Source organism: Pyrgilauda ruficollis, unplaced genomic scaffold, assembly GCF_017590135.1.
Source record: "Pyrgilauda ruficollis isolate IOZ18807 unplaced genomic scaffold, ASM1759013v1 scaffold14, whole genome shotgun sequence".
NCBI lineage: Eukaryota > Metazoa > Chordata > Aves > Passeriformes > Passeridae > Pyrgilauda > Pyrgilauda ruficollis.
In genome coordinates this window covers 7,564,911-7,582,379 of record NW_024512543.1, presented here as the reverse complement: position 1 = coordinate 7,582,379, position 17,469 = coordinate 7,564,911, and the positions used below count along the sequence as shown (strand labels likewise).

Here is a 17,469-nt window from a genome sequence, read left to right as displayed (position 1 = left end):
ATTCATCAAGCTTAGTCTATTCCATAAGGGCCATACGTTTCAGGAGAGCCGATTCTCTTTTTCTGCATCTCTGTGATGTGTAACCACTGTTAAGATTTGTTTGGAAAATGTGCATTAAATGAAGCAGAGGTTTGGGAAATTGAATGAAAAAGTTTGCACTCACTTCATCTATATAAGAGGGAGGCTAATCATACAGAACAGTGATTACATATGGACATTTGCTTCTGTTCTCATCTGAGTTGGAAGATCTCTGGGCACAGCAACCCTGACCTCAAGAATCAGGTGGAAAAAATACTTGCTTTTTCGGTCAGTACTCAGACCACTGTTTTAGATAATCCCTAGAAGTCTTTCATACTCCTGCTGTGTGCCCTAATATGTTGTAATCACTAATCCCAGGGCTTGACAGTAGTGAAGGAGATGCTGGTAGTTTCTAGCTTGAATCTTTTGAAAGGGGTGATTGTGAGACACAGCTGTGAAACTTTAATCCTACAATCTGAAGGGGCTTAGTGCTTGCTCCTAACTAAAAGGTCATACCAATTACAGCATTGTTGCCAATAAAATGTTTATGTTGGCTAGGAGCTCAGTTTCTAAGGCAGATGCTTTGCTTTAATTTTTTGTAACTAGTAAATATTTCTGGGTGTATTGTGTCCCCAGGACTTGATGAAAATCATCTATGTAGATGACAACACTCAGGTACTTCTGGACACTGATTACAACTCAGCAGGAAGTGCAGACAAAGCTGATGCACAAGTGCTGGATACGAAGGTGGGGATACGCACTGTCTGTGTGAGTCCCAGTGGGGAGCACCTGGCCTCGGGGGACAGGATAGGCACTCTCAGGTAATCCCATAAAGCTTCTTATGCAGATTGCAGACTGGTCAGGCATGAGAAAATAAGCAGGTCCTGCTAATTTTATTAAACATACTGAAATGAGCCATGTTATGTCCTAGAATATATGAGTTGCAGTCTCTGAAAGAAATGCTGAAGGTGGAAGCCCATGACTCTGAGATCCTATGTCTGGAATACTCCAAACCTGACACAGGTAAATGCAATTGTGCTGCTTCCCCTTTGCCTATGAATGCAATGTTGAGCAAGTCAGAATGTCCAGCTATGGTATGTTAGGATTGTCATGCTGAACTACTCCTGGATTTCAGAGCAGGCTTCAAGTATTGGGCCAGTAGAGCCAGGCTTTGAAAAAGTCTTCTTTCTCTTACTTTTTATTGGAATATTGTATGTTGAGATTGCAGCTTGTTCTGTTTATTATTGTAACGCAAAGTTCAGGTGTGTTACTTTGTGTCCATATATACAGTTAGCTGCATATAATGTTTTGTCCTTAAGAAGACTTGGGAAGCTCTTTTAAAAATGACTTTTTAAGTCGTAATCTTGCAGTCTTTTTCAATTTCCAACAGGTTTAAAGCTCTTAGCCTCAGCCAGTCGGGATAGATTGATTCATGTCTTGGATGCTGGGAAGGACTATAGCCTGCAGCAAACCCTGGATGAACATTCTTCTTCCATCACTGCAGTGAAATTTGCAGGTAGCAAATCATGGCTTCCCACCAAAGCTGGATTTGAGCACTGCTGTTGTCACTTTGTGGCTGTAATTTTATCTATTTGAATACTAGACTAGGTCAATTTGAAGCTGCAGCTGAGTTGGTTTTGGTCATCTTTCCATTGGCTGTGAGAAAGTACCACAGGACATGAACAGGAACAGATCAAGTCTAGATACAGCCAGTAGTCCAGGTCACCAGACAAATCCATAGTGACAAGACCAAAGATTCAAGCAATTCAAGGTCTTGATCAGTCTGGAGTGGTCAGGGTCAGCTATAGTTCAGTGCCTGCTAGGCAAGTCCATAGTAGCAAGGCAAGATGGAGTTCAGATCAGGAAGGTGAGTCCATTGGATTGGGTCAGGCTCAGTGGGGTGCATGTCCAGGCACAGGTATGGCTGCAATGCTGCTGCAGTGTAGCTCAGTTGGGACTCAAGGATGAGAACCTCAGCTTGAGAACTGCTCCGAAGTGAAGGGACTCACTGAAGCAGGGGCTCCCCAAAGCAACTGTGTGGCTTTTTCAAGTATTTTTTTTTTTCCTGGAGGGGCTCCAAGGCCAGCAGTAGTTTCTCTGACAGATCTGTCTTATCAGTGAGTTGGCCTTGAATGCAGCCAGCTGAACTCCCAGGAGATGTGGGAAGTGGGCTCAAGGCCTGGCAGCTAAGGCCTTTGTGCTGGTCTATGAGCCAAGTGCTGGCATGCTCTAAGTGGGTGCAGTTCAAGGAACTGTGTGATGTTGGATGCGTTGGAGTTGGAGTTTTATTGGGTGTTGCTTTGCTGAAGGAGCTGCTTGGTTACAGAAGAGTCCTAAGGGAAGAAGGGAACCCTGACCTGCAGTAAGAAAGGGCAGCAAGAAAGATGTGTCCAGCTCTAAGGTGTGAAAAGTGTCTATTGCCTGTTTTCAGCTTCTACTGCGTGTGAATGTGCCATGTTGCCGCAGAGTGCTGTGGCACACGGAGATGTGAGCATATTAGTGAGGGAGAAAACAGAATTATATCCTAATCTGTTCTGAAAAGCTTCTGTGTTGGGGCCTCATGTGCTCTGAGCATGAAAGACAAATGCTGTCCCTGAGAAGGGGCTTCTGTTTTGCTGCTTGGGGAGGAGTCAGCTTTAGCTAATCAGGACTGGAATAAATGAGCAGTGGTATAAATTGAAACATTTCCTCCACCTTGTGTATGTGTTTATCTTTTGTTTCCTGTCTTTTGATTCCAGCTAATGATGGGAAAGTGCGAATGATAAGCTGTGGGGCAGACAAGAGCATCTATTTCCGCACTGCGCAGAAGGTAACCTTATCACAGCTTTTTGTACACTTCTAATTTATAATCTCTCCACAAAGGAGTTACTTCAAAGGATGGTATCAAAGTTTCTGTATGAGCTTGTTGCTATTTCAGCCTCAGGGCCCCCCACTGACTCGATAGAAGAGATTACATTCAGAGAACTAGTTCTGTGAAGCATGCAGCTACTCCCAGCCTGACCTCTCACAGCAGAAATAGAGATCTGTTAGGATATTTTCTGCTTTTCCTTCACTGCCAGAGCTATTGTGAAAACTGGTGAAAGAGTATGGACTGGAGGGAAGAGTTCCTTGTGCTTCCAGTCCCAGCTGCTCCCAGCAGCTCCCTGGGAAGGATTATTTTATGCTGGCTGTATGAGAAGACTCATCTGTATTTACTTGCTTTTGATAATGGATTAACTACTTGATTTTGACACAGTTGTTACCCATATGTTTAGACAGGAGAAGGGGTCCAGTTTACCCGAACACATCACATTGTTAGGAAGACCACACTTTATGACATGGATGTGGACCCCAGCTGGAAATATGCAGCTATTGGATGCCAAGATCGTAACATCAGGTTAGTTTCCTTCTCAACTTGAAAATATTTTTCCAGTCATAAATGAAGCAGCCTGATCTCAATCTCATTATTCCTCTAAGTTCTTTGATACAGCATTTTCAGACAGACCTGAGATACTGTGAGGTTGAACTCTGCCTTTCTCCTCACTGATAAAAAGCTGTGTATATGTGCAATTCCCATGGGACTCGTGGCTTCCCACTGGGTTGCTCTGCAATGCAAAGGCTTTCTACTGGGGGAGCAAATGTGCCTTCCTTGGCACGTCATTGAACTGTGGGGCAAGAACTTCTGCACTGTGGTAATTTTTGGTTTTGAAGGTACTTAGTGAAAAGCTGTGAGGTCCTGTGGAATACCTGGGACTGTGGGAACCTAAAACTGAACTGGATGTAACTGTCACTGAACAAGTGGAGTCCATTCTCTTCTCTTCTCTTCTCTTCTCTTCTCTCTTTTTATCCATTTCTTCAATCTGTCTGCTTGAAAGCAAAGGAATCTCTCTGTAGTTGTGTGTCTGCTCCTACTGTAGCTGTGTGAGATGTTAAGAGTTTTGGTCATAGCTAAATATCACTACTGGATGTAATTTGGTTTTGTTTTCTAACATAGAGTGTCTTGCTCTCTTAATCCTTTCCTCTAGTATGAAGGAGCCCAGGTATTTTTACAGCAGTGAGGACTGATTGATTATTGGCTTGAGAATAAAGCCTTGATTTTAATTTAGATAATTTGCCTTTGCATTACTTTTGAGGTTGTTTCTTGAACCATTTAAATGACTGGTGATAGTACTTCATGGAGATAATTTCTCCACTTCCTGTAGTTTCACCCTGTTTCCTGTATTTTATATGGAATGAGGAACAGGGAGAGAAAAGGATCCTGGTGACAACAGCCCCAGAGTAGTACCTGGGAACAATGAGCCATGTTATCTTATGTCATCCCCTCAGGGTTTTCAACATAAGCAGTGGGAAGCAGAAGAAGCTTTACAAGGGATCCCAAGGTGAAGATGGCACCCTTATCAAAGTAAGCTGTTTTCTTTTCCTTCCTTTTTAATTTTTCGGCTTTTCTGAATGCAGCATGGGGACAAGAAAATGAAATACAAATCTGAGTACATCAATTTCTTTTTTCTTTTTCTTTTTTTTTCTTGCTCCATACTTTGTCCTTTGCCCTGCTGCTGCTTCCTCCTACTTCTACCCTTAAGGGCTGGTAATATATTCGGGTTTCATCAGGCTAAAATAGGGAAAGAGTCAATGAATGCTGAAGCTGATCTTTGATTTTTCTCTCTGTTCTGTTTCTGAAGTGAGTCACAGGACTGTGCTGTAAAAACAAGTAGAACTGCACCAATATCGGTCAGGAGATTATTTAATCCAATTAATTTAATCCTTTACTTTCTACTCCAGAGAGCTCATTCTGGTTTTCTTGACTGGTTTTGTTAGGATTCTTAAAGTGGAAATACCTGTTGATCAGTGTTTGTGAAGTGGATTTCAGAGGGCAAATACAAGGGAAACTCTTTGAATTGATAAAATTAAACAGTATTGGACCTGAAAAGCCTGGGTCTTGGAGTTCTGGACAAACATGGTACTGCTTAGAGAGATTCTGTTCAAGTTTCTCACCTGCTGAGTGCATCCAGGCTTGGGCCAGGGTAGCACACCTGCTTCTGCCACTATCCAGGGCTTACCTTGGTAAATCAGGTGTGTTTGAGACTCACAGCGGAGTGGAAGAACTGCATTCTTGTCTATGAAGGGGGAAAGCCAGCTGACAAAATCAAAATATGTCTCAAGTTGCCAAACAAGCTTCTTCATTATATTTTTTTTCACTGATAATTTTCTGCTGCTGCACAGGTCAGCAGTATTATTATTAGGGGCTGGAAGGAATGTCCTGTGAGGAGCAGCTGAGGATTTAGAGCTTATCTAGTTTGGAGAGGAAGGGGCTGAAGGGTGACTACATTGCTCTCTACAGCTTCCTGAGGAGAGGACACACAAGGGGAGGTGCTGAGTGCTTCTCCCTGGGATCTGGGGGCAAGATATATGGGAATGGTTCAAAGCTGCAGCAGGGACCTTAGGAAGTATTTTCTTTACTGAGAGTTTGGTCAAACACTGGAACAGGAGTCCCAGAGAGGTGGTCAATACTCCAAACCTGACAGTGTAGAATATGCTTTTGATCAATGTACTTAATAACAAGCTTTAAACATGTGGCCCTTATGGAAGAGACTAAGCTTGATGAAACTTTGGTCAACTCTGAATTGGTCAGGCAGGACTAGATGATACTTGTAGTTCCTTCTAGCTGAAACTATTGCTGGGTGTAAATAACTGGGTAAAAAGGGAGGGGGGAAGAAAAAGTTTTGTTCAGTGTCAGCTCTTCTGTTTTACAGAGAAAGATAAGTTCTTTCTCTTTGCCTATTATAATTCCCACAAAATTTTTGTAAGCCAGAGCAAAGAAAATGAAAAATTGATGCTACACTTTAAATTGCTGATGAGCTTAGGTGCTTGATTAGATTTTTCTCAGACAAAAAACCATGAAATGTTCTGGGAGCTGGATTTTTTGTTTTTGATAAACTTTTTTTTTTTTTTTTTTTTTTAATGTGTATCTCAAGTGGGGAATCTCAATTACTTGTACTGTTGCTTTGCTTATTTTTAAGACAATTATGTAACCAAGGGATTATGGTTGTCTCTGGAATTTAAACTTTCTTGGCATGTTATTCTGAGATCATAATACACATTGCAGTTTAATTGGCAGAACTCAAACAGTGACACTGGAAGCAAACATCAACAATATAAACATAACAACCCAAAAGAGCCTTAACAAGAGCCATAACAAACCAAAAGAATTACCATTATTTAAATACCATGTCTCCCTTGAAAAACACAGTTTATCCTCTCAGTTCCTTAAAATTCTATAAAGGACAGAGCAGGATATTTGGTGACAGTAACTGTATTTGCTGTGTAGTGCTGCTTTAGACCTGGTAAGGCATTTGCAGGGATTTTATATTTGATCCAAGATAAAGCAACAAATAGGTGCATATGAAGAAACAAACAACAAACAAAATAGCTGAAGAATGGGAGTTGCAAATACTGGAGATGTGACAGCATCATTATCAAAGACAGTTTCTTGGCAGTGTTGAGTTTTTTTGCTTTCACTCCTGAAGACTTGAGTCCTTTAATATTTCACTTAACTCTGTCAGCTCTGATGTATTTTCTTTTTTTTATTGTGTGTGTGTTTTGGGGTGGGAGTTTGTTGTTGTTTTGATCTTAACATAGAAGAAAGTAAGACTCCAAAGTTAAAAGAAAGTAGGAGAGAAGTAGAAATCTGTCCATTGGTGGCAATACCTTCACAGTCATGAAGACATTTAAGTGCCTTCAGTCTCTGATTAGGTTGGAGATAGTCTTAAAAGTCTAGTCAGGTTGGAGATTTGTCCTGGGATACTGGATAGGTTGGCACTCAGTTGGACTCCTGTGGGGACTATTTGCATTTTATTCTGACCATCTTGGGTATTGTGTAGTTTGAAGGTAGTTTCTCACCATATCTTTGTATTCCTCTGGTCTCCTGAACCAGGTGCAAACAGATCCTTCTGGTCTTTATATTGCAACCAGTTGTTCTGACAAGAACCTCTCCATCTTTGATTTCTATTCTGGCGAGTGTGTTGCAACCATGTATGGACACTCAGGTAAGGCTTATAAACTTCTGGAAATTAATTTTTTTCTGCTGATGACAATAGAGTAGGGTCTGATACTAGTCAAAGCTTTCTGAAGATTTCTCCCCACCAAAGTTTACCTAATGGGTATTTTCAAATGGATTGTAGTTGGATGAAGTTGTAATATTTTATTGCAAGTTCAATTTTTGCATTTTGCAGAACATGAGCACACACACACACATATACCCTCCTGTCAATTTATTTACACATTTTTTCTAATAGCCTACAAAACAGTCTGTGGGTTTTTTTCGGTGTATACTTAGTTTCATTATGATATACCCTCAGCTCCCACCATGCAGGAGCTGTTCTATTATAGGCAAAAAGAGAATTTATTCTTCATGTATATTTTGCCATGGAGTACCCTCTCCATGTCAAGCCTAGATTTTTGGTTAAGTGATTATGGTAATTGGCATATTGATCTTTGAAGTGTGAATTACTGAGTGCAGACAGGCTATTTGGCTAATTATCTCTTCTGTCTATTTGGATAATTCAGGGAAGATTGGTTTTTTGTGCTTTATTTCTCACAGAGATTGTAACTGGGATGAAATTCAGTAATGACTGCAAACATCTGATCTCTGTTTCTGGGGACAGGTAAGAGGTTTTGCTTGTTTGTGATACTGGCTTATGCCATCTCATACTGGATGTAACATGTCCTTAGGAAAGGTGGATTTTTGGGTTTTTTTAGGGATGTTTTATTAATTCCAAATAGATCTCAGAGCTTTCTAAATCCTGAATGTGTGCTGTTGGCAAAGCTCACAGAGTTTATGTTATTGTTCCATGGAATGAGACCCATGTGAAGTATTTCCCTTTTCTGTGAGTAAATACTATTCTGTGCTGGAAAGGAGACAGACATATGACCTGTTTCCTAACCAGCCTTCAGGCTGTAATATAAGGCATCTTGGGCTATTTTTGCTAGTAGTGCCAAAACCTTTTCTTGCAGTACTCCTGTTGGTGCGGTTTTATCAGGTGAAAGAGTCTGTTCAGCAGCAAAAGAGACAGGCCTGTCCTCACTTTTTGATCCTGTCCGTAGGGTCCTTTTCCCACTCCCCTGAATCAGCAGTGGTGCAGCTGACCCCTCATTCAGATAATTCAGGTCACAACATCAATACTCCCCTGAGATGGGTTTTCTGCACATTTAGTGAGCTAAATCAGTTCACTAAAAGCTGAAGTAGTCACCAGACTGAGCCCAAGGGAAAAAGGAGAATACATGCCTAGTATGATGGTCACTCAGGTGAGTGGAGCCACTATTTCTGAAGTCAGTGAATGCTTAAATCAGCTGAGCTGAATAAAATTTTTCCTTTGAGAAAGATGGCTCCTGGAATGCTATTGCAAGTTCAGAGCAACACAGATTCTCTCTCTCTCTCTTTTTTTTTTCTTTAATTAATAAAACACAATTGAATTGGAAAGAGGGTTTTAGAGAGTCAGTTATTGTAGAACATACGATATATCACCTTATGTGTCATCAGTTGATTGTTTCTGTCTTTCAGTAATAAAGAAATAATTTCATTTTCCTCTTTCATGTGTTTAAATAGACTAGGGACAAAAGTTGTCGGGAAGAGAGTCCTTTTCTTGCGAACTTCTGACAAATTCCAGATACATGGAAGGTTTGAAGTCCCCAGTGATCCTTGTGATTTAGTGCACATTCTTTTGTTGACATTTCCATGAGCAAAAGGGTCATTTTCTTCACTAAGGGTATGCAGGAGGTGGATGAGAAATGAGGAAAGGATTCCTGAAGAAGTTTGCTGTAAGATGAGAAAGCATCTTTTTCAAAGGAGAACAGGGAACATAGTCTGTTCACACACAGCGAAGAGTAGAGCTGAGAATAGAGAGAAAAACAGGGACGAGAAAGGGTACAAGGACTGTGAGATTCATGTGAGGAAAATAATACAAGGTAAGAAAAACCAAAACAAAATCCCCTCCCCAACCCTAGCAAAAGGGATAGGTGGGTGCTTGCTTCTGCAGAGGTTGTGTTGGATGCTAATGTATTCACAGGCTTGGGTTGTTTGCTGCTTGTCTAAGTTTGATAACTGTGGGGATGAGATAAATGTACAAGCCAGATTTGCTTTCAGAATTTTGTTTCCTCCATTTCATTATGGTTGCTGTTATTTGGAGAGAGCTGCTCCTTGAGGGGAAACAGCTGGCTGCCTTGGGTTGCCATGGTTCCCAGACAGTGCCTCACCCCTTTCTCCTGGTTGAAAAGCTCCAGTTGGGAGGATGAGAGTGTGTTCACAGGCAATGCAAAGTGTCTGTATGTGATTTCAGTAGCTGGGTATGATGCTCCTGAGCATGGCACTGGGAACAAGAAGGAAATTTTTAGTTTTGCCTTAAAATCTCCACAGACTGCAAAAATGATATTATGGGTTTTTTTTTTTTGTGTGATATGGAAATTTAAGCCTTTCAAATTGTTTTTTTTCATGAGAGAGCAAAAATGAAGATTCGGGTATTCAGGATCCTGGCACTTTTGACATTTGCCTCAGGTCAGGGAGACCAAAGTTCATGGTCATTGTTCAAAATGGCAAAGCAAATTAATGTTTACATTCTATCAAGAGAGAAGGAAAATTCAATCATTGAAAAATCTTCTGTGTATTGGAGTACCCATGAGTCTACTGGCACTGATGGGTCTTGAAGAGAATTAAATCCTCTTTGGATTCCAAATTAGGATGCAAGATTTTATAAGTGATAGCCAAAGCACCGTCTCTGTTTCTACATCAGCGTGGGTATGCCCAGCTAGACAGGAAAGATGACTGAGATGAAAAGAATTAGTTAGCACTGAGGTTAAATTTCAAAGACAGTGCTGCTCATTTTACTTTCTAATAGCTGAAGATGAGATACAGTATTCTTTAATGTGATGTGGAATATTTTTTATGCTGAATTTCTGAAGAAATTAATGAAATGAAACCTCATTGTTGGTTTCTTTCTCTCAAATGCTTTTGAGTTCATTGACCAAATTCAGTTAAATTTCACAGCATATTTCACAGAACATTCTGAATTGGAAGGGGCCCACAAGGCTCATCAAATCCAGCTCTGAAATGAGTGGCCCATACAGGAATTGAACCCATGGCCTTGTTGTTATTAGCACTGTGCTCTGACCAGCTGAGCTAATGGCTGTGTAAATTCTGTGCAAGTGTCCTATAGGGAGTCCCAAGTAAAACATTAGAAGCGCCCTGCTGCATAAAGTACTTCCACATGAGCTTAACTGTTAGTACTGCACAGAGACTCCATGGGATGGTGGGCATTAGGAAGGCCTTGCCTTTAGGGGTAGAGGCAATCAGAGACTTCAGCTTAGCCACTGTTAGAGGATGCAAGAGACATCTGTAGGCTCCGTTTACCCTGTTGACCACAAAGGGACTTATTATGGCATTTCCTTCAGCAGCTGGTCAGAGGTATAGGATCAGAAATGAGTCTGTGTAAATATCTCTGCAGTTGCTCTCACTCACAGGGAGGCTTTGACAGGCAGGTTTAACCCTTTCATCATGAGGCTTGTGATGGACTTGAGTTTCTGTGAAGCTGTTTCTGCATGTGTATCTCTGTCACAGACAGAAGGGCTCTTGTTTGGCTCTGCAGTGGAAATTAGTACCAATAAACTGAACTGAGACTTGATCCCAGTCTCACCCTTCTCTCTTTCAGCTGCATCTTCATCTGGCGTCTGAGCTCAGAGATGACCATCAACATGCGGCAGCGCCTGTCGGACATGAAACAGAGAGGGAAGCAGGCGGAGAAGTCTCCTCCTCACAAGGCAGCTGGACTCATGAGGTGAGCAGAGCAGACTGAGAACATGTGGCTGGCTGTGTAAGGTGGAATGTGAAAGTGTGGCGCTGGGATTCAACTGTAAAGTTTTCGTTGTCTTCACTGATAGTGTTCTTCCAAAAGTTCTCTTATTCCTCTGTTGAATTTGGTTTTGTACCCTGCTTCTTTGGATATAGAAACCTGACTGGGATCTTCCAGACAGACTTAGTTTCCTTCACTGATTGCACTATGTATGCAATGCCTCTTGTGTCTTAATTTAGTTTAATGATGTGGTCAGAAACTTTATTAAGCAGTTCACCTAGGAATACTGAAGATGGTACACAGAATTCCACCAGGGAAGCTGTGATCCTTCATGAGTAAAGTTCTCTAGATCTAAGCTGAATGTAACTTAAAGGTTGTTTTCTGTGGTGTCAGTACTGAAGTATACTTGTGAGCTCTATGAATTGGTTATGTTGATCATAATTCTAAGAATCCTTACACTTTTGCTGTTTCTTTGTTAACTGTTTTCTGGAGGCTGTGAAAAAAAACTCAGCTAAAATAATTATAATATGAATAATAAATACAAACATAAATTAAATGGGAAAAGCTCTTGCTAGCTGAATAATACTATTTTTTGCTAGGTAAACAACATATCTAGAAACAAATTACTGCAGCCTACAAGCTGAATAGATCTAAATTTATCTAGTGACCTTTCTTTTAAAAGTGGTGCTTCTGTTTTTAAACAGAGCAAGAGTGACAGGGTATTTTTGATTATTAGTCTAATGTGTTTGGTTTCTCTGTAGTTTTTAAGTAACTGAGACTAGCTGGACTGTAACCTGTTATGAGATCACAGTGGGGGAAAAAAGGGTAAATGCAGATTTTTTGGTTCCTATGTCCCAAATGACTACACATGGAGTCCTGGATATAAAAGTACCAAAGTGTAGGAGGAATTACCACACTGGTTGTTGAGTGTCATGAGGACTTTCCCACTCCCTTTGGGAGCAAGCAATGTTGTAACAAGTCTGTCTACACAGTTTTGTTTTGGAAAGTCTTGATCTGCTCATTCCTGAAGTGAGTCTTGTCTAGTAAGTGTTTTTGGTAACGATCCTGGGAAAACTCAGGAAGCCTTTTTTCTAGCCAAAGTTCTGGATCTGTCAAGCAATGTGCTTTTTATAGCAGTCTCTCTATTATTCCAGCAGCTGCAGCCTTACCCTACAGAGGCTCAGCCTGTGACAGATAATCCCAGTCCTGTTCCTGTGAGGTGATACTTGTTTCCATCACAGACGCTTGCTAAAGGGCGGTGCTAGTGCCACGCCAAGCCCAGAACTTCAGTAAACTTGTTTGGTAACCTCTTTGCAAGCCTGCAATCTACTTGTCAGCTTGGAAAGCTTGTTTTCAGTGTTGATTGTCCGCTGTGGTCACTGGAGATCAGCAAAGACATAATTCCCAGAGCATTTTGGATTGGTACTGACAATGGAAGAAGAACCTAGTGGACCAGCATTATTGAGGTGGGAGAAGAAAAACTAATGAACTTGAGTGAGATTTGTTTTCTAGGTGCCCTGTACCTGTTCTGATTGTTTCCAAAGCCTGTCTGTATAGGTTGCAGTCGAGAGTTGAGTTGCAACTTGTGGTGTAAAATTGTTGTCTCAAAAGATTGGCAGTAGTATGAGAAAGCTTCCTGCCTTGTGATAAGCCATTTGTTCTACTAGATCTCCTTTAGAGCAGTATTGCTAGAATTTGGTGGGGGAAGTAACACTTTCTGCTAGTTCTATGGTATGAGTGTATTGCAGGATGAATAATCAAAAAAATGCTGGAGTAACAAAATTGGTCTGAGAGACAATGGGAGATGAAGATTTCCAATTCAGGATAGTCTATCCAGTTGCAACTCTCAGGGTAGGAATTGACCCTGAGTAACATCAGCAGTGTAAATGCACAGAAGATGCCTTTTTGGGTCAAACCAGTGCTCCACAAAGCCCAGTATTCTGCCTGTGACTGTGGCAATGGAAGATGCTATTTAGTGAGACACTCTGTGAGCCTTGCTGTATGAACCTTTGTGGTCAATTTGCCTCATGCTCCATTGTTACATCAGGGATGTTAGGAGGTACATTTCTACCTTTTTGCTTTACTGTCTGAACATGGACCAATTGTCCACTGAGTTTGTATAAATACTTTTTGAACTTCATAATATTGTCTGCCTCTGCAGCCTGCTTTGGTGACATGTTCCTGGAGTTCACTGCTCTCTGTGGAAAGAAGGACTGTTTTGTCTCTTAAAGCACATTCCTACTAGTTTTGTTGAAAGTCCTTTGCTTCTGAATATTGTGAGCTCTGGTGATCTTTTGTTCTGCAGCCAGCTATTGGTAGTGCCCATGGTTTTGTAAACCTTTTTCATAACCTCTCTTTATCCAACCTGTTCTCTGACATGAAGTGTCCCAGCATTTTCAGTCCCTCCAAAAATTTTTAGAGACTAAAGTTTCTCCTCTGAATGATTTCTCTGACTCACCTTTATGGGACATTGTATTACCTTGGAATTGCTCTGACCTGTATGACCCACAGTCCTTCATAGTGTGCCTGAGAGCCTTTGAGTTCTGCCTCTGGTTGTGGTAATTGCAGATGTGTGTTTTTTTCCTGAACATGAGGAGCTTTGATAGTCTGGGATAATAGAACTTGTACTCAGTTGATATTGCTGATACATTTTGGTTTTAAGGCTTTTATATTTTCAGTGAAGGAGTCATGTAAAGGTCATTTAGTAGGGTTTTGGTTTTAATCCAAGTATGCATTTATAGTTTAGAAAAGCTTGTCTCAAGTTTTAAGCTGATTTTACTGTGTAATGTTAGCAGGGCTTATAGTCATGTTTTAAAAATCACTTTATCTGTGGCTTTCCTTGACTCTTCAGTATAAATAGCAGGAGAAAAAAATATTATCCAAATTAAATTGTCTAAAAATTATATATATACACTGAAGAAGTACTGTGTGCTGTCAGAAATATTCAGAAAGAAGAGCTCCTTATCAAATTCTCAGTGGGTCTTGTCCAGTCCAGGAAAGCTGTGTTGTTTCCAGGGCTTAGAATGGGGCAGGCTTTTGATAACTTATCAGAAATGGCACCTCAGTCTGTGATGAACTAGTGTAATTGTAACACTAGGGAAACTGAAGTCCATGCACTGTGATCCTTCTGTGGGGAAAAGCCAAATAACTTTCCTTTTAAAACACTTCAGCATTTGAGGGGGAGACAGGAGGATATAATCTGCTGGTGATACCTACCATACAGGATGTTACAGTTTGATAAATATGTCCCTAAAGCTGAGGGTTTAAGTAGCACAAGATCAGAGTGGGAATGCTGATGACATACCTCTTTAAATGGATAGTTGCCATTCTTGTCTGCTTTGTTTTGTTTTGAGAAAGCAAAACAGGGTTGGGTTCAGGTCATACAAAAGCATACAGAGTACCTATTATCAGATGTCTGAATACTAGAACTCCATAATGACATGTGGCACTTTTAAGTCTATACCTAATTTAAGGTCCTTCCTTCCATTCACTCTGTACTGTCTGACCCTTCAAAACTGGGAGCTGAAGAGCAACTGGCACTGCTGCTCTGTATAGAACAAGATCCAGGTTGTGGTGAGCTGGGAGTTTTCCTCTTCTCCCAGGCAACTAGCAATAGAACAAGGGAAAATGACCTCAAGTTGTGCCAAGGAAAGTTCATGTTGGACATTAGGAAAAGTTTCTTCACTGAAAGAGTGGTTAAGCATTGGAACAGGGTCCCTATTCCAACAGGGAAAATTGTTGAGTCACCACTCCATGAAGTGTTAAAAAATCAGTACACATGACACTCCATGATATGGTTTAGTTGGGCATGGTGATATTAAGTCAAATGTTGGACTTGATGGTCTTGGAGGTCTTTTCCAACCTTAATGATTCTGTGATTCTATGATGCTAGAATGGGTAGTTCCTCAGCAAAGATGATGAACAATTACAATTGAAACACTTGCTCTGAGTCACGTGGATCTTGAGAATTGGACATGTCTGTACATGCTATTCTGGAATAGCTACTCTGAAACATTCATTCTGGTATAATGATGCTTTAGGGTTTGGCTCTTGGGAGGAATTCAGCAAACCCCAGAAGTCTTACTCATTAATTTTCAAAATGCTGTCATGTTGTGCTTATTTGGAAACAGATTCTGTGCTTGAGAACTCATTCTACATTACACTGACTCCCATCTAAGCATGAAAAAGTACTGAGGACGAGTATTGAGGAGATGTGTGCAACAGGGGGCTTAGGAGAAAATCCACAGTACGTGGGGGAAGGCAGGGAAAGAAAGGAGAAATAATGAAGTCTGAATAGAAGGGTTGACTTGGGCAAGAACAGCAGTTAAAACACTCAAGACCTTGTGAACTGAGGTTTCATTTCAGGAGTATCTCAGTTTCAAGTCAGGGACCTAGGGTCATTTTGAAAATATCATTCATTCATCTGTCTCCCTTCAAGTTACAGAACTGCGTTTGAAAAGCATACTTGAGTTGTAAAAAGAAGGATGTGGAAGAGGTGCATGAATTTTTGCTGGGATAATGCAAGATAACCTTATGTTTCTATCAATTATATTACTTCATAACTTGTTTATCGCTTCCTGTGAAGTATGAAAAAAACCCCATCTGACTTCCAAAATGTTTTGCATTCTCTTACTCTGCTATCTTAAGGACACTGGAACATACTTAGTCCCCCCTCACCAATTTTTTCAGTCACTGTCTGATGGACAGGGGCCATCTTTCTATTTGTAATGTAAAATACATGGATGGCAATCCTCCCTTCTCCATTTACACCAATGGCAGTACACATAGGAGCTTGGCAAACCCATAATCTTGCCTTGCCATATCACCTCATCATTGTAAGGTATTCAACCAGCTAGATGTTTAAAGGTCTAATAATCCAACCCTTCTGTCTCAATAAACTCCTCAAACAGCCATGATATACACAAGCAGAAGGATGGTATCAAAATTACAGATACGAAGTTAATATTGCCTACCATGAATAAATGTAATTAATATATATATATATCACAGGATGAAACATGGCATAACCTCAAAGATACTGTGGTGCTTGGGCTTTGTCAGGGTTCCCCTGCTTAGACACAAGAACCTTAGAGTGGCAAGATGAGCATACAAGGAGACAGTAGAAAAGATGAAGAGACTGACAAACTCAAATGTCAAAAGAAGATGTGGATGACCAAAATGAAACTTTTTCACTTGAGAACTCTGCAGGCTACAGTCAGTTTCACTTTTCTTTTTGCCAGACCACTTCAAAGCTCATCTGAAATGGTTGAATAGTTATTACTTCTAATGAAATAGAAATTGATGTTCTGCCACTACACAGGAAGAGAAAAGATTAAAATACCTTAACTGCTTCTTACCATGTTTCAATACTGCCTGTGATCTGTCAGCTGCAGGAGAAGTTGATCCCTCGCCAGACTGCTCTGTATTTGGTGGATGAGCTATTTTTATTTCATGAATAATGCTTGGCACTTAACACTCACCATTAATATCCTATAAATGTCACTTATGATGAGTTTGGCACTCTAGCTCTAGGCCATGGAGTGGGGACTACTCAAATGTATTTGTTGGAGATTCTTCTTTCTTCAATTATTGTCCAAAAGTTTATTTGTTCATTTGATTCTGTGGACTGAAGGAATGAGCAGAGGAAAGGGAAGAGGAAAAGAAGGAGGGAGAGTAAAATTTGATGTTATTGAGTGTCTTTGATTGGTGGTGGGCAATTCTATGCTGGGAGGGCCTCTGAGGTGTGTGTGGTAAAACATGCCTTGATCTACTTAAACCGAAGATCTGCACAAGATATGTTTCACATGATCCTTGTGCTTGAAAGTTAAAATAGTTAGCATGGTGCTCTTACAGTGTGTGGGCTGTGCTTTCAGGGTCTGCCTGGAGCAATCCTTGAAATGAACCTGTCTCTTATGGGATAATGTGCTATAAACCAAATTACTTTCAAACAGAGTCTATCTCTGACGTTTTTGATGTGTAAATCTGTTCCAGAGAAGAAATGCTTAAGGGTGGGAAAAATATTTGCCTTTCAAATATAATCTCCCATCTTGACCTTATCAATTGGCAGAGTCTGAAATGGAAGGCCCAGTTTCATTCCATTTGACTTTCTCACACTTGTTTACTTCTGGTTTCCGTCAGCCTTCCATTGTTGTGGCAGGGTCTGCACATCTTTGTGCAGGGTTTAGCTTGCCCCGTTTCTCAGAGGTGGGCTGTGCTAGAACAAGGGCTGTTTGAGAAAGTTGAGGCAGCCTCCTGAATATGGGTGGAGATAAGGTAGAGAACTGGTGAAAGGATTGAAATGGTGGTCAGTTCGTGCATAAACCATAATACTCCTAATTCCTGCCTTCCAGGCATGAGTCCATCTCTGCCCTGTCCTCTGTGCCTGCACTCTCATCAGACAGCGATAAGGATGGTGAAGATGAAGGCAATGATGAAGACGAGTTACGAGGGCTGCAATCTTTCCATATTCAGTCCAACTGCAACACTGAGAGAGACTCAGGTATAAATGGGAGAGGGATATGAGCAGAGCTGGAGGAAAATGGCATGGATGTGAAGGGAGGACAAGATGAGAGACACTGGCTTAGGGATAACAAGGTATGGGCAGAAAGAGAGAGGCCAAAGCAGAAGCATATGG

At 40.9% G+C, this 17,469-nt stretch overlaps 1 protein-coding gene across 3 annotated transcripts in view; it reads left to right on the top strand.

Annotated features, from left to right (window-relative positions):
- Positions 1 to 17,469, top strand: part of MAPKBP1 (mitogen-activated protein kinase binding protein 1) — a 100,256-nt gene that overhangs the window by 64,005 nt on the left and 18,782 nt on the right. For all 3 annotated transcript variants that reach the window (XM_041459850.1, XM_041459849.1, XM_041459848.1), the window contains exons 12-21: positions 655 to 839; positions 950 to 1,041; positions 1,409 to 1,534; positions 2,757 to 2,827; positions 3,273 to 3,394; positions 4,324 to 4,399; positions 6,929 to 7,040; positions 7,595 to 7,658; positions 10,695 to 10,820; positions 17,186 to 17,334. In XM_041459850.1, coding sequence (XP_041315784.1) covers positions 655 to 839; positions 950 to 1,041; positions 1,409 to 1,534; positions 2,757 to 2,827; positions 3,273 to 3,394; positions 4,324 to 4,399; positions 6,929 to 7,040; positions 7,595 to 7,658; positions 10,695 to 10,820; positions 17,186 to 17,334 — 1,123 coding nt within the window. The remainder of the gene's footprint in view (positions 1 to 654; positions 840 to 949; positions 1,042 to 1,408; positions 1,535 to 2,756; positions 2,828 to 3,272; positions 3,395 to 4,323; positions 4,400 to 6,928; positions 7,041 to 7,594; positions 7,659 to 10,694; positions 10,821 to 17,185; positions 17,335 to 17,469) is intronic.